At 38.1% G+C, this 12,500-nt stretch overlaps 1 protein-coding gene across 17 annotated transcripts in view; it reads left to right on the forward strand.

The window, feature by feature from the left end:
- Window positions 1–12,500, forward strand: part of LOC123509487 (synaptotagmin-7-like) — a 406,995-nt gene that overhangs the window by 364,834 nt on the left and 29,661 nt on the right. For 16 of the 17 annotated variants that reach the window (XM_045263784.1, XM_045263786.1, XM_045263789.1 and 13 more), the window contains one exon: window positions 6,014–6,154. In XM_045263784.1, the coding sequence (XP_045119719.1) occupies window positions 6,014–6,154 (141 nt within the window). The remainder of the gene's footprint in view (window positions 1–6,013; window positions 6,155–12,500) is intronic. The other variant, XM_045263785.1, reaches the window with a different exon arrangement.

Here is a 12,500-nt window from a genome sequence, read left to right on the forward strand (position 1 = left end):
TGTGTGTGTGTGTGTGTGTGTGTGTGTGTGTGTGTGTTGAGGGAATGAGATGCGATTTTCTTTCTTTCCTTCCTCCTCCTGATTTTATTTTTTTCTTACATCACTTCCTCCTCCTCCTCTTCCTCCCCCTCTTCTTTTTGTCTTCTTCTTCTTTCTCGTCCTCCTCCTCCTCCTCCTCCTCCTCCTCCTCCTCCTCCTTTTTTTCTTCCTCCCCCTCCTCTTCTTCCTCCTACTTCTCCGTCTGTCATAATTTTTTAATGTCATTTTCATTTTCTGTTTTCCTTGTCATGAGCCGCTCTCTCTCTCTCTCTCTCTCTCTCTCTCTCTCTCTCTCTCTCTCTCTCTCTCTCTCTCTCCACATATTTTTTTACACTTTTCCTTCCTTCCTTCTTTTCTTCTCTCTTCCTTTCTTCCTCTCTTCCTTCTTCCTTCCTTCCTTCCTTCCTTCCTTCCTTCCTTCTTTCCTTTCTCCCCCATTCTTCTCTGTTTTACCTGTCTACTCAACCTGTCTGTCTTGTCACCTGATCACCTGAGTAACAATCAACCTTCCTTTCTTTATTTGGGGCGTAAGAATATAACTAATATCTTTTATCATCATCATCATCATCATCATCATCATCATCATCATTATCGTTGTTGTTGTTGTCGATGTTGTTGTTGTTCTCGTTGTTTTTGCGTTACGTGGCTAAGGTTGTTGGGAATGTTATTGTTTTTATTTCATGTGTGTGTGTGTGTGTGTGTGTGTGTGTGTGTGTGTGTGTGTGTGTGTGTGTGTGTGTGTGTGTGTGTGTGTGTGTGTGTGTGTGTGTGTGTGTGTGTTTGGTTCGGAAGTTTTTAATTACCAAAATATCGCTGGGAAATTAATGGAGTTTTCTTTTTTTCCCGTTTCACATTTTTTTTCCTCTGTGTGTGTGTGTGTGTGTGTGTGTGTGTGTGTGTGTGTGTGTGTGTGTGTGTGTGTGTGTGTGTGTGTGTGTGTGTGTGTGTGTGTGTGTGTGTGTGTGTGTGTGTGTGTGTGTGTGTGTGTGTGTGTGTGTGTGTGTGTTTGCTTGCGTTTAGTTTATTTTTGTTTTTGTTTTTTTATTCGTACCTCTAAAAAAAAAAAGTTGAATAAATAAATATTGTAAAAGTGTTCCCTTCGCCGTGTTCCCGTGAAAAGACAGCGGGATACACACACACACACACACACACACACACACACACACACACACACACACACACCTTTTTTAACTCTTTTCCAAACTCCTTCACCACCACCACCACCACCACTACCACGCACGCCTCAATAGAAAATAGGACTTTATTATATTAAGGCACCACCACCACCACCACCACCACCACCACCACCACCACTACCATTACAACGCTAACCACCATAGGACAGTTAGCATCCAACCACCCGTCACCACCACCACCACCACCACCACCACCACCACCATATCCTGAGACTTGCACAGTTGATACACAAGTGGCGTTTTCTTTTTTGCTGACTTTACTTTCCACCTCCACACCTTTTTTGAAGTAAATTTCTAGTTGACTAGTTAGTTTGGTTCATTAGTTATATAGTTACAATAGTTATGCTGCTTCCATGCGTCGTAGTCTTGCATTTATATAGATAGCATCGATTTTACATATTTAAGGGCTGCATTGAATAGATTAAGGATTTTGCCCCGATAGATTTAACAATAGATAGACAGGAGTTCGTGGCTAGACTCATAGATACATGCTTGTTAGGTTTTGTAAGCAAAGGATTAACTGCAAAGTAAGTAACGCTTTTCAAGGTAGATAGACACGCGAATCTGTTGGCTTGTTTTGTAATAGATGGCAAGATTTTGGCAAATACGTGAATAAATGAGAGCCGATATTTTGCAAGATAGACAGTGCGAATAGTGAAAGACTTTTTGGACAGAAAGAAATATATATGTAGAAAAAAACATGTAAAGCAGAGTGAAAAGGAAATGAGTAGTTTATTTTTTCGAACTAGCAAGATGATCAGAGAAAAAGATTAAGTAGATAGTTGGTAGATAGATAATTAGTTGAATGAATAGACATTTTAAGTAATCAGGTAAATAGAAAAAATTAGACTGGTAAGTGTTTTAGAAGTATTCAGGTTAGATAGATAACTGAGCAGATAAATATAGATAGATAGATAGATAGATAGACAGGTAAACATTTCATAGGTAGCAGGAAGGACAGACAGGTCAGGAGGTAAATGTTTTGGAGATAGCGAGGTAAGATAGAGGAAGGTAAGGGGAGTAGGTCAAGCAGGTAAAGCCGATTGTGTGTGAGGTGAATTGGACAGGTAAAGTCAATTAGCCGCACGCACAAGGTGTTATTGGACCAGATTCCAGTCCTCGCATTTTGGCTTCCCCATTCGGTCTGCTCTGGTCTGCCCTGGTCTGCCTCGCCTCTGCTCGCTGTGAAAATCAAGGGAAAAACAACGTGAAAGGAAAGAGCAAGAGAACATTGAAAAGAAGACTCACAACAAATTTAACATTGGAACTTGATTGAAAAAAAGTATTCATTTCGTTTTTGTCTAATTTCAACGTAAAAGTGGTAGTGTTTTATATATTAGACACTGAAAGAAGAGAGTAGAAATAAAAAAAGGAAGTTTCAAAATAAAGGAAAGTATATGAAAGTTGAGTTATGGAATCGTCTTTTTCCTGTGAAATTTCAAACGTTTAAAGTAAGACGAAGATGAAAAAGGAAAAGAAAAAAAAAGAAAACTTGCAAATACACTGAAAAATAGAAAAGAGAATAGAAAGAGAGAAAAACAGCTAAAGGAAAAAAAAAAACTAACATTACAAATAAAGAAAATACAAGTGTATCTTTTCGTCAACTTTGAACTTGAACTAAAATAAGAAAGTGCGGGAAATATTGAAAAAAAAAAAGTAAAAAATAAAAGAAATAAACAGTGAAGACAAAAATGGCTAAAAAAAGAGTAAAAATAATAAAGATAAATACAAAAACCAAACAAATAATAGAAAATAGTAAAAATATCGAAAAAAAAAACAGTGAAGAATCGAAATTGGAGAAAAGTTCCAAAGAGACACACACAATTCGGAAAAAAAAAAATTACTTGTAAAATCAAACTCCCTCTTTCCGTTTTCTGTTCAATTTCCAAGGGCTAACTTCGGCAATTGGCGGCAAATTAATGGATAAAGATGGCTATCGTAAACAAGTCAAGGCGAGCTGCTCCGTGATGCGCTGTGTGTTCGTGTGTTTGTTGATCCTTAAGGAAGTCTTACCTGCGCTCTCTCTGTCTAATTAAAGTGATCCGTGTTTTTTTTTAGTATTTATTTTTTTGCTCTATTTCTCTCTTTCTCTTTTCTTTTCTCCTATGATCACTTTTTTCATGACTTTTTTCTTCCTCTTTCAATTTTTAATCCCTTTTTGTTCTTTGCTTTTTCTTTCTTTCTTTCTTTCTTTCTTTCTTTCTTTTTATCCGTCCTTTTTCCTCTTCCTTATTTTGCCTTTCACTTTTTCTCTTTCCTTTCCTCTTTTCTTCATTTCTTTCTTTCTCGTCTTTTATCTCCCAGTCATTTTTCTCTCTCTCTCTCTCTCTCTCTCTCTCTCTCTCTCTCTCTCTCTCTCTCTCTCTCTCTCTCTCTCTCTCTCTCTCTCTCTCTTTTCTCCCCACAAATTGATGAACCAGTCAATCCATTAATCTTTTTTTTACTCTCCTCCATTATTTTCATCTTTCCTTTCCTCCAATCACTCTTCCTTTCTCTCTCTCTATTTTCTCACCTTTCACTTTTTTCCCTTCATTTCCTTCCTATCTGTCCTCCTAATGGTTTCTATTTTCCTATAACTGTTCCTTCTCCTTCTCTCTATTTATCCTTCGCTCTTTTTTTACTATTTTTTTCTCTCTCTCTTGGTCCTTTCTCCCGGTAAGTAAAGAGGCAAGTGGTAGTGGCAGGTCTTAATCGGAACAAGACGAACGAACGTTTATCAAGACTCTCTCATTCAACTCCTCCTTCTCCTCCTCCTCCTCCTCTCTCTCTCTTATGTTTACACTTTATTTTTTTTATACCCTTCATTAATTCTTCATCCATTTTTGTTGTCTCTTTCATTTTTCTTTTTTTTTTTCTCTCTCTCTTTTCTTTATGTTTACCTAAGTTGCCGCTCGTCTCCTGCCATGTTTATACTCCCGTTTTCTATGCGATTTTTTGATGGAATTTATCATTCTACGCACGGGTGGTTTCTTGCATTTGATCGACTTAAAACTGCATTACTTCTTTATTTTCTCGTTTTCCTTCGTAATTTCCTTCTCCTTTGAGTTGGGTAATGTTGCGTAAAAATTTATCGACTGAATATATATTTATTTTAGTGTTGTTTTTTTTTCTTTATTTGTCTTTATTTTCATTGTTAATTTCGTTTTTATTGGTGTCATCTTATTTTTTTTCTTTAATATATGATTTTTAAGATTTATTTAATGAAGAGGTATATAATTTTTTTTCTTTACAATATTTAACGTCATTTTGATTATGTTTTTTTTCGTTGTCATTTTTATCACTGCCATTTCGTAAAAGCGCAAGTCGAAATCCACAAATCGCGCGACTTCGGTTTTTGCGCCACTGAGCACAAAACAGCGCAAATCGAATTCCTTTCCACCTTACGTGTCTCTCTCTCTCTCTCTCTCTCTCTCTCTCTCTCTCTCTCTCTCTCTCTCTCTCTCTCTCTTTTTCCTTTTTCCATTTTTGAGACGTGAATTCCCTTGAGTGAGTGGAGGCTGCGAGCAAAACGGGCGGAACCTGCAAGCCTTCTGATGCTGAACTGAATTGACGAGAAAAGAGACCAGAAATCTTCATGGAAAGCAGCGGCCAGTGTGCTTGTCTGTCACTGGGAGGCGCTGAAGCTCTGGAGGGAGGAAACGGTGATGTAGGAGAGTGACTTGAAATGGTAGAGTAAAGTGTATGTAGTAGATGGTTAGAACAAGCTGTAGAGTTCGTATGTAGATGAAGTATAGGTGATAGAAAGTGTGAATGAGGGAAGGATGTACGTAGATTGATAGCTAAAGGTGATAGATGATAATAAGGGAGATAGATGATAATAGGTAGAAATATTTAGGCATTTAAATAGATAGGTAAAGTATAAGTGATAGAATATACAAAAGAGATGCAGGACATAGTTGTATAGGTAGATTGATATATAGGAATTAGATAAAAGATTGGCATATGTTTAGTAAAAGATACATAGAAACTGAAGTAATAGATAAAGATACATAGTGTTTAAACAATGAACAGATGATAGACAGGTAAAGAAAAATAGGCAAAAGGAAATATAAGCAACCACACCACAGGACTGAACTAGGTAGATAAAAGTAATGAAGATAAGTAAAGGAAATAATAAAAAAAAAAAAACAGACCAACAGATAGATATATACTGCATTACCTTCCCCTATGTGGTATTAGCAAGGATTAAAGAAATGAAGAAGTTTCCCCCCTCATTATAACTGATAACCCATTTTCTCTTCAAGGGACAATAGAAGAGCATGGGTTATGTGTGCAGAAAAAAGAAAACAGGGTGATAAGCGTGCAAGTATAAAATGTTAAATAGAAAAACACGACTGGAATTTAAACCTCCCCTTTGTGTATGTAAATTAAGACGCTCCCTTTGTACTGAGGTCATTTACTCCTTGTATATATAAAAAGGATGACTCCCTTTTTATCTTATCTCCCTTCCCCCTGTTGTGATCACTCCCTGTATATCACTATGACTATTATATACCACTATTACGACCATAATTACTGTCCTCCCTCCCTCCTCATGTTACGTTTTCTTCTCTCAGTGTAATAATCTCTTTGAGTCTCCCCTTTGCATACTCTTTAAAAACCATCCAAATTTTAAACCAACACAACCCCTGCTGGAGCTGAAACACGGGCAGGAACGAGAGAAAGAGAGAGAGAGTGAGTGAGAGTGAGAGTGAGAGAGAGATACGTGGGCAAGCTTCAGCAGAGGTAGTCGAGAGGAATAAGCAGTCTAACCCCGTGTTGTCTTTTTCTCCCAACAGATGGCATTTTTCCAGAACCGGTCACTCAGTCTGGTGGACATGTACATCGACACCTCAGAGCCCACGGAAAACGTCGGCCAGATTCAGTTCTCCATGGAATACAACTTCAACGAGATGACGCTAATTCTTCGGATCATGCAGGTGCGTGGGAAGGGTGTAGCCAGTGTTGCTTTTTGTTGATTTGTTTCTCTATTTCTTCATATCTCATTCTCTTCTTTTTTCTATTTTGTTATCTTTTGGGTTTTTTTTTTCTTTTCTTCTCCTTCTCTTCTTGCTCCAATTTATTTAGTCATTCCTTCTTTTTTTCTTCTTTTTATATTATCCTTTTATTTCCTGCTCCTTCTTACCTAATATCTCTCTCTCTCTCTCTCTCTCTCTCTCTCTCTCTCTCTCTCTCTCTCTCTCTCTCTCTCTCATTTCTTTTATCTCTTTTACCAGGTGTTGTCTCGTTTAATTTAACAGATGCTCCGATGATGTTTGAATTAAGACAGGTTCAACTTCTTAAATGTGGAGAAGTGTAATCATATAATTGGCTTTTTGAATAGGTGTGTTATAGCTGTGAATAGTTGCAACGATGGTGATTTTTTTTTAACTAGGATAGGTGTGATTTACTATATAGGATAGGTGTCAAATGCTTAGTTGCAGGGAATGTGTTGTTTCGTATCTTTGGTTATTGATAGGTATTGTGATGCTTTTAAATTTGACAGATAGGTGAGGTGTAAAATTCTTAACACAGCGAACGTATTCTCATAGATCTTGTTATACACAGGTGCTACGACGGTACTCTTGATTTAGACAGGTGCAGCTTTTCGAATATTGACTGGTGTGGTCTTGCCTTTTGACAGGTTTGAGTCCTTTACACACTTGTGATTTTCTTTTATTTTCGACATGTGTGGTTTTAGATATAGTTTGATGTGGTCCCTTTAAATTCAACAGATGTAGGCCCTAAAATTTGCAGTTTTGGTTAGGGAGGCGCTGGCGTAGTGGATAAGGTGATGAGCGTGGGATCGGACAGACGTCCACGCGTAGGTTGGGATCCCACGAGGTATGGCCTTGAAACTTTGCCATTTGTCGAGTGGTTTAAAGTTACCTTCATGTCACCATGATACCCAGGCTCTAGGTGGTTACACCAAAGATGCACTTAGGTGGTGATATGGGCCCTAGTATGATTACTACTGTAAATAAAATTGCCTGCGCCACTAATGGGTGGAAGCTTAAGAGTTCTTCCAATACTCTTCATGTTACCGACAGGCGCTATAAGCCAGGACATAAAAAAAAAAAAATTAAGATCAAACAATTGTGAATATTTCCTTTATATCAGATGAAATTTTCCTTGGATCCAGAACAGGTGTGGTTCATAAGATAGGTGACACAGACTGGACCTTGCTTTAGATAGGAACAGGTGCAATTGGGTACTGTTAGAAGGGGACAGATGTTTGTATACCTTTAAGACTCATTTTGGACAGGTATCTTCAGGTGTGGACAGGTGATAGTCGGCCTTTACCTTTAATCCTCTTACTGTCATGGCCTCTATTCTGGCTTAATGAAATTGTCCGGCGCGAGTTTAGAGTGCAATTTCCAGCGACATCAGGGACATCAGAAGGAGTGATTGAGTAGTTCAAACATTTCAATGCGTCCAGTTTGTCTTCGTTCTTTGGCATGGAGTAGAATTAATGGAATGATGTAATAGGTGTCAAATTACCATCAGTTGTCAAAGGGTTACGTTGTAATATTGTTGTTGCTGTCGTTCCTATTGTTGTTGCTGCTGGAAGTTATTTTCTTTACAGTTTCACCTTCCTTTCTTCATTCTCAAAGAGCCTCGTATGTTGTTGCCGTTGTTGTTGTCGTTGCTGTTATTGAAAGTCATTTTCTTTCCAGCATCACTTTCCTGCTCTCACTCCTCGCCTCCTATACCGGCATCTATAGTCTATGCGTGTTGTCTCTCTGCCTTAACAACTTTTGGGTGTGGCTGGGACAGGGACAAGCAGAGGGTGTGACGCAGGTGTGCAGGGATGGGCGTGGCGAGGTGAGAGGTGGGTGAAGGATGGAGGGGCAAGGAGGGACAGGACGGGACAAGGGAAGGGAAGGGAGGGGAAAGACCTCACAGTTTGGGTGTCTCAGTAACTTGAAGGGAAACTGTTATTCTGCGATAGAGACACAAGACTTTTTTCTTCTCCGTCTGTCACTGTGCAGGTAATGACTTTATTATGTGTCTCTTTGTAATTAGGTCTTGAGGTGTAGTGTTCCTTTGACACCTGTGCAGGTAATTATTGTACGAGTTATTTTTCTTTTCTCTTTCTCTGTTTCCTTTGTCGAGTTTCAGTTCAGGTGAGGTAATATGAAAGGTGAAGTTTGAAGATCACGCGGGGACGCCACAGAACACCTGACTTCTGATATCTCAAAAATTTCTGATTAGGGCAGAGAAAACTCTCCTCTTACATAAAAAAAAAAATACAATTATGCTGTGTATGTAGAGGTGACGGTGTATCATGGAGGTCGAGGTAAGTCAAGACACGCACCACCTATAGAGAAATGCGTCACCCACAGGAAATCATATACCTACTTTAGAAAACCGGCGTCAGAATACAGAGGAAAAATGACTCTACAAATACGAGTAATCATATAACCGACAGGAAAACAGTATCAGATGCAGACTATATTGTTGCTACAGATACAAACTATATTGTTACCACAGAAAAAAAAAGTATCAGATGCAGAAAAAGAAGAAACATCCTTTACAGATCATACCAACCACCCTAAGGGAAAAAGATAAGATTACAAACATAGAAAATAATAAATACTTGTCCAGGAGTGAGGCAGGTGACGCTAAGATAACAAAGCATAACGCCATCCGTCCCATACAGATAAGATAATGAGAAGGGAAAACTCAGGTATGTAACAAAGGGATAGGAACCTCTGAGTTATGGTGTTACCTGAGATGAATACTGAAGTAGATAAATGTGTGGAGTTGTACAGGTGTACTTAATGGGTTTGGTGATTTGTACCTGCGAGAATTTTACAAGGAGATCTGGAAGAGGGGATTTAATGAGAGGTAATCGGCTCAGGTATGGGGGACTCTAAATGGATATTACTGTGGTTTAATTTAGAAGAAAGCCTAATGTGTGTTCGTGAGTGTGTAGAAGAGTGGTGTGGTGTGAGGAGTTAAGAGGATGAGGTAGGTACTGTTTAAGAGCGAGAAAGTGAAAGAGAGAGAGAGAGAGAGAGAGAGAGAGAGAGAGAGAGAGAGAGAGAGAGAGAGAGAGAGAGAGACTATTCTTGCTCACTTACTACTTATATATTATGCTCAAGGGGAAAAAGCAGGTACGAGCGCTTTGACTCGTGTTTACAGAATGGCAGCTTGCAGTACACACTCTGCTGCCTCACGCGATGAAGGTTTTGTTGAGGTACAGTCTCATAAACTTGATTATTTTAGAGATCATGTGACAGAAACTAATCTTTTCGTAGGCAGCATCTCAAAAAAACAAAAATTTTACGTATAACATGTCATGAACCATTTTTTTTTTTTTTTCATAGATATTGTCTCAGGATTGTTTGTTTGTTTTTTTCCTAACTTTTAACAGATGATGCTTTAGTTAATAATTCTAAAGATAGTTATTCACGTAATATAATATAAAGATAATATGTAGTGTGTTGTCATCACACACACACACACACACACACACACACACACACACACACACACACACACACACACACACACACACATTCACAGAAAAATAATCAGTAAGTGAATTATGAAAACAAAATATGCAAAAAAAAATAATAATCTACAAAACATCGCGTCTCTTGTATTGTAATGGCGAGTGTATGATTTGGCGGCGTATAGCGTGGAGTGTGGGAGGAAGCACAGTGAGTAGGGCGAATTGTGAGCACCTGTATTTACCTGTGAAGTTGAGGGCTTTGAATTAATTAGAGGCATTATGGGAGCCGAGGTAGAGGGTGTGTGAACCGGCAGTGATCACCACAAGGATTTCAGATTTAGAGGTGGAGATTCAAGGGTAGGTGAGGAACGGAATGAGAGAGAGAGAGAGAGAGAGAGAGAGAGAGAGAGAGAGAGAGAGAGAGAGAGAGAGAGAGAGAGGGAGAGAGAGAGAGAGACTATACAATTGTTAGTGAAATAATTATAGTACGATGATTAAAATTTCCCCTCTCTCTCTCTCTCTCTCTCTCTCTCTCTCTCTCTCTCTCTCTCTCTCTCTCTCTCTCTCATATATAACTTTACCTTTCCAAACGTGACATTAATTCTTCCATTTCTTTTTCTTTTGCCTTGTTTTTCCTCCAAGTTTTCATCAAATCCTCTATACTTTTCCTCATAAACATTCGAATCTTATGAGAATGGAATCTGGGAGTCTTTATTGCGACCTTCATTTGTTTTTTTCCTCTCCCTTCGCTTATTGTCGTAATTTCATGTCGTCTATAGACCCACTTTGTTTTTCTGGCTATTTAATTAAAGTCTTTTCTTTTCATTAAAGTCGTTTTATCTTTCCCTTCCTCGTTGCTTATTAAAGGTAAAGGATGACTGAAAAATGCTCTCTCTCTCTCTCTCTCTCTCTCTCTCTCTCTCTCTCTCTCTCTCTCTCTCTCTCTCTCTCTCTCTCCTTTATTCATTCATTTATCTAAGAGAGAGAATGCTAAAGTAGAAATTCATTATTAAGAGAGAGAGAGAGAGAGAGAGAGAGAGAGAGAGAGAGAGAGAGAGAGAGAGAGAGAGTTGTTATTTCTTCAGCAACTTCATGAGTAACTTTATTAATTTCAGGGTTTTTTATTAATCTTACGTCTTTTGGGAGAGGGCAAGAGAGAGAGAGAGGGAGAGGAAAAGAGAGAGGGAGGGGGAGAGGGAAAAATTAAAAGGAGGGAGGGGAGAGAGTGGGGGAGCTTAGGCAGTCTTTTTCCTCCTCCTTGGTGCATTTGTAGAGAGAGAGAGAGAGAGAGAGAGAGCTCAGTCCCAATTGACTTTCTCTATCAAAGGAAATTAATTTATTCCTGATTTTTTTTTTTTTTTTTATCTTCTGTATTTACTTTATTTTTTATTTATCTATTTTTTTATTAGTTTTACTGTTCTCTAAATTTTTTCATTATTTTTAATTTATTTACTTATTTGATTTACTGATATAGTTGCAATTCTCTTTTCTTTCATTCTTCATTCCTTCATTCATTTTTCCTTCCTTGTTTTCTTCCTTTCTTCTTTCCTTCCTTCCTTATTTTTTTTTCCTTCTTTCCTTCTTCCCTTCTTCCTTATCTACTTTCCTTTTTATATTTCAATTTACCTTTTTTTTTCATTTCTTCCTTCCTTCCTTCCTTCCTTCCTTCCTTTCTTCCTTCCTTCTGTCCATCTGTACTATTTACATATCCTCTTTTCTTTATTTTCCTTCATCCTTATGTATTTTCCTTTCTTCATCCATTCCATCCTTCTTTCTTCTTTCTGCCTTCTTTCCTTACATCCTTCCTTTATTCCTTCATTCCTTTTCATTTTGTCTTTGGTCTTCATCCTCTCTCCCCTTTTCCTCTCTCCCCTCTTCTCCTTCTCTTCGCATACCTCGTCTCACCTCAATGATATTATAACTTTTCCCCTTTTCCCCTTTTCCCCTCTTACTTTTCCCTTTAACTTTCCTCTCTGCATACCTGACCTTCCTTCTTCCCGTCTTTCCCTCTCCTCTCCTCTCTTTCCTTCCTTCCCCTTTACCCTTTCCATTTCTCCCACGCATATTCTTATTTCTCTGTTTTTCCTCTATTTCCCTTTCTCTTTCGACCATTAGTTGATTTTTTCCCTCTTCTTTTTTTTCTCTTATATTTTTTATGTATTTCTGTTTGACTTTCCTGGTTTTTCTGTTTCTTTTCTCACCAGCTTTTCCTTTTTCCTCCCTTCATTTCCCCTTTTTTATTTCTCTATATATTTTTTCCTTATTTCTTTGATTTTTTTCCTTTCTTTTTTCTTCCATACTCAACATATATTTCCCCTTCATTTCTCTTTTTTCCCTCTTTTCCTTTTCCTGTTTCGTTTTCCTTTTCATCTTGACCATTTGTTTATTAATTTCAGCTTTTTTCCCTTTTTTCTCTCCCTTTTCCCTCTCTGCTGATATATGCTCACTTCCGTACTTCCTCTTCTGTTTCCTCTCTTTATCGTCTGTTTCCTCTCTTATAGTTTCTTTTTATCATCCCAATTTATTTTTCCTTCTCTCTCTCTCTCTTACGTATTTCCCTTGGTTTTCATTTTCCTTCTATTCATTTATGTTCATTTTGTTATTCTATCTTATCTCTTCTTCCTTCTCTTCTATCTCCCATCTCCTCGTCTCTTCTTTTTCTATTATTTATTTTCCTCTTCTCTGTGTCTCTTTATCTCTATTTCGTGTCTCATCTCTCATCTTCTCTCCCGACACTCTTATCTCTCATCTCTCCTCGTCTCCCAATCTCCCTCTGTCCACACACACACACACACACACACACACACACACACACACACACACAC

This window comes from Portunus trituberculatus, chromosome 27, assembly GCF_017591435.1.
Source record: "Portunus trituberculatus isolate SZX2019 chromosome 27, ASM1759143v1, whole genome shotgun sequence".
NCBI lineage: Eukaryota > Metazoa > Arthropoda > Malacostraca > Decapoda > Portunidae > Portunus > Portunus trituberculatus.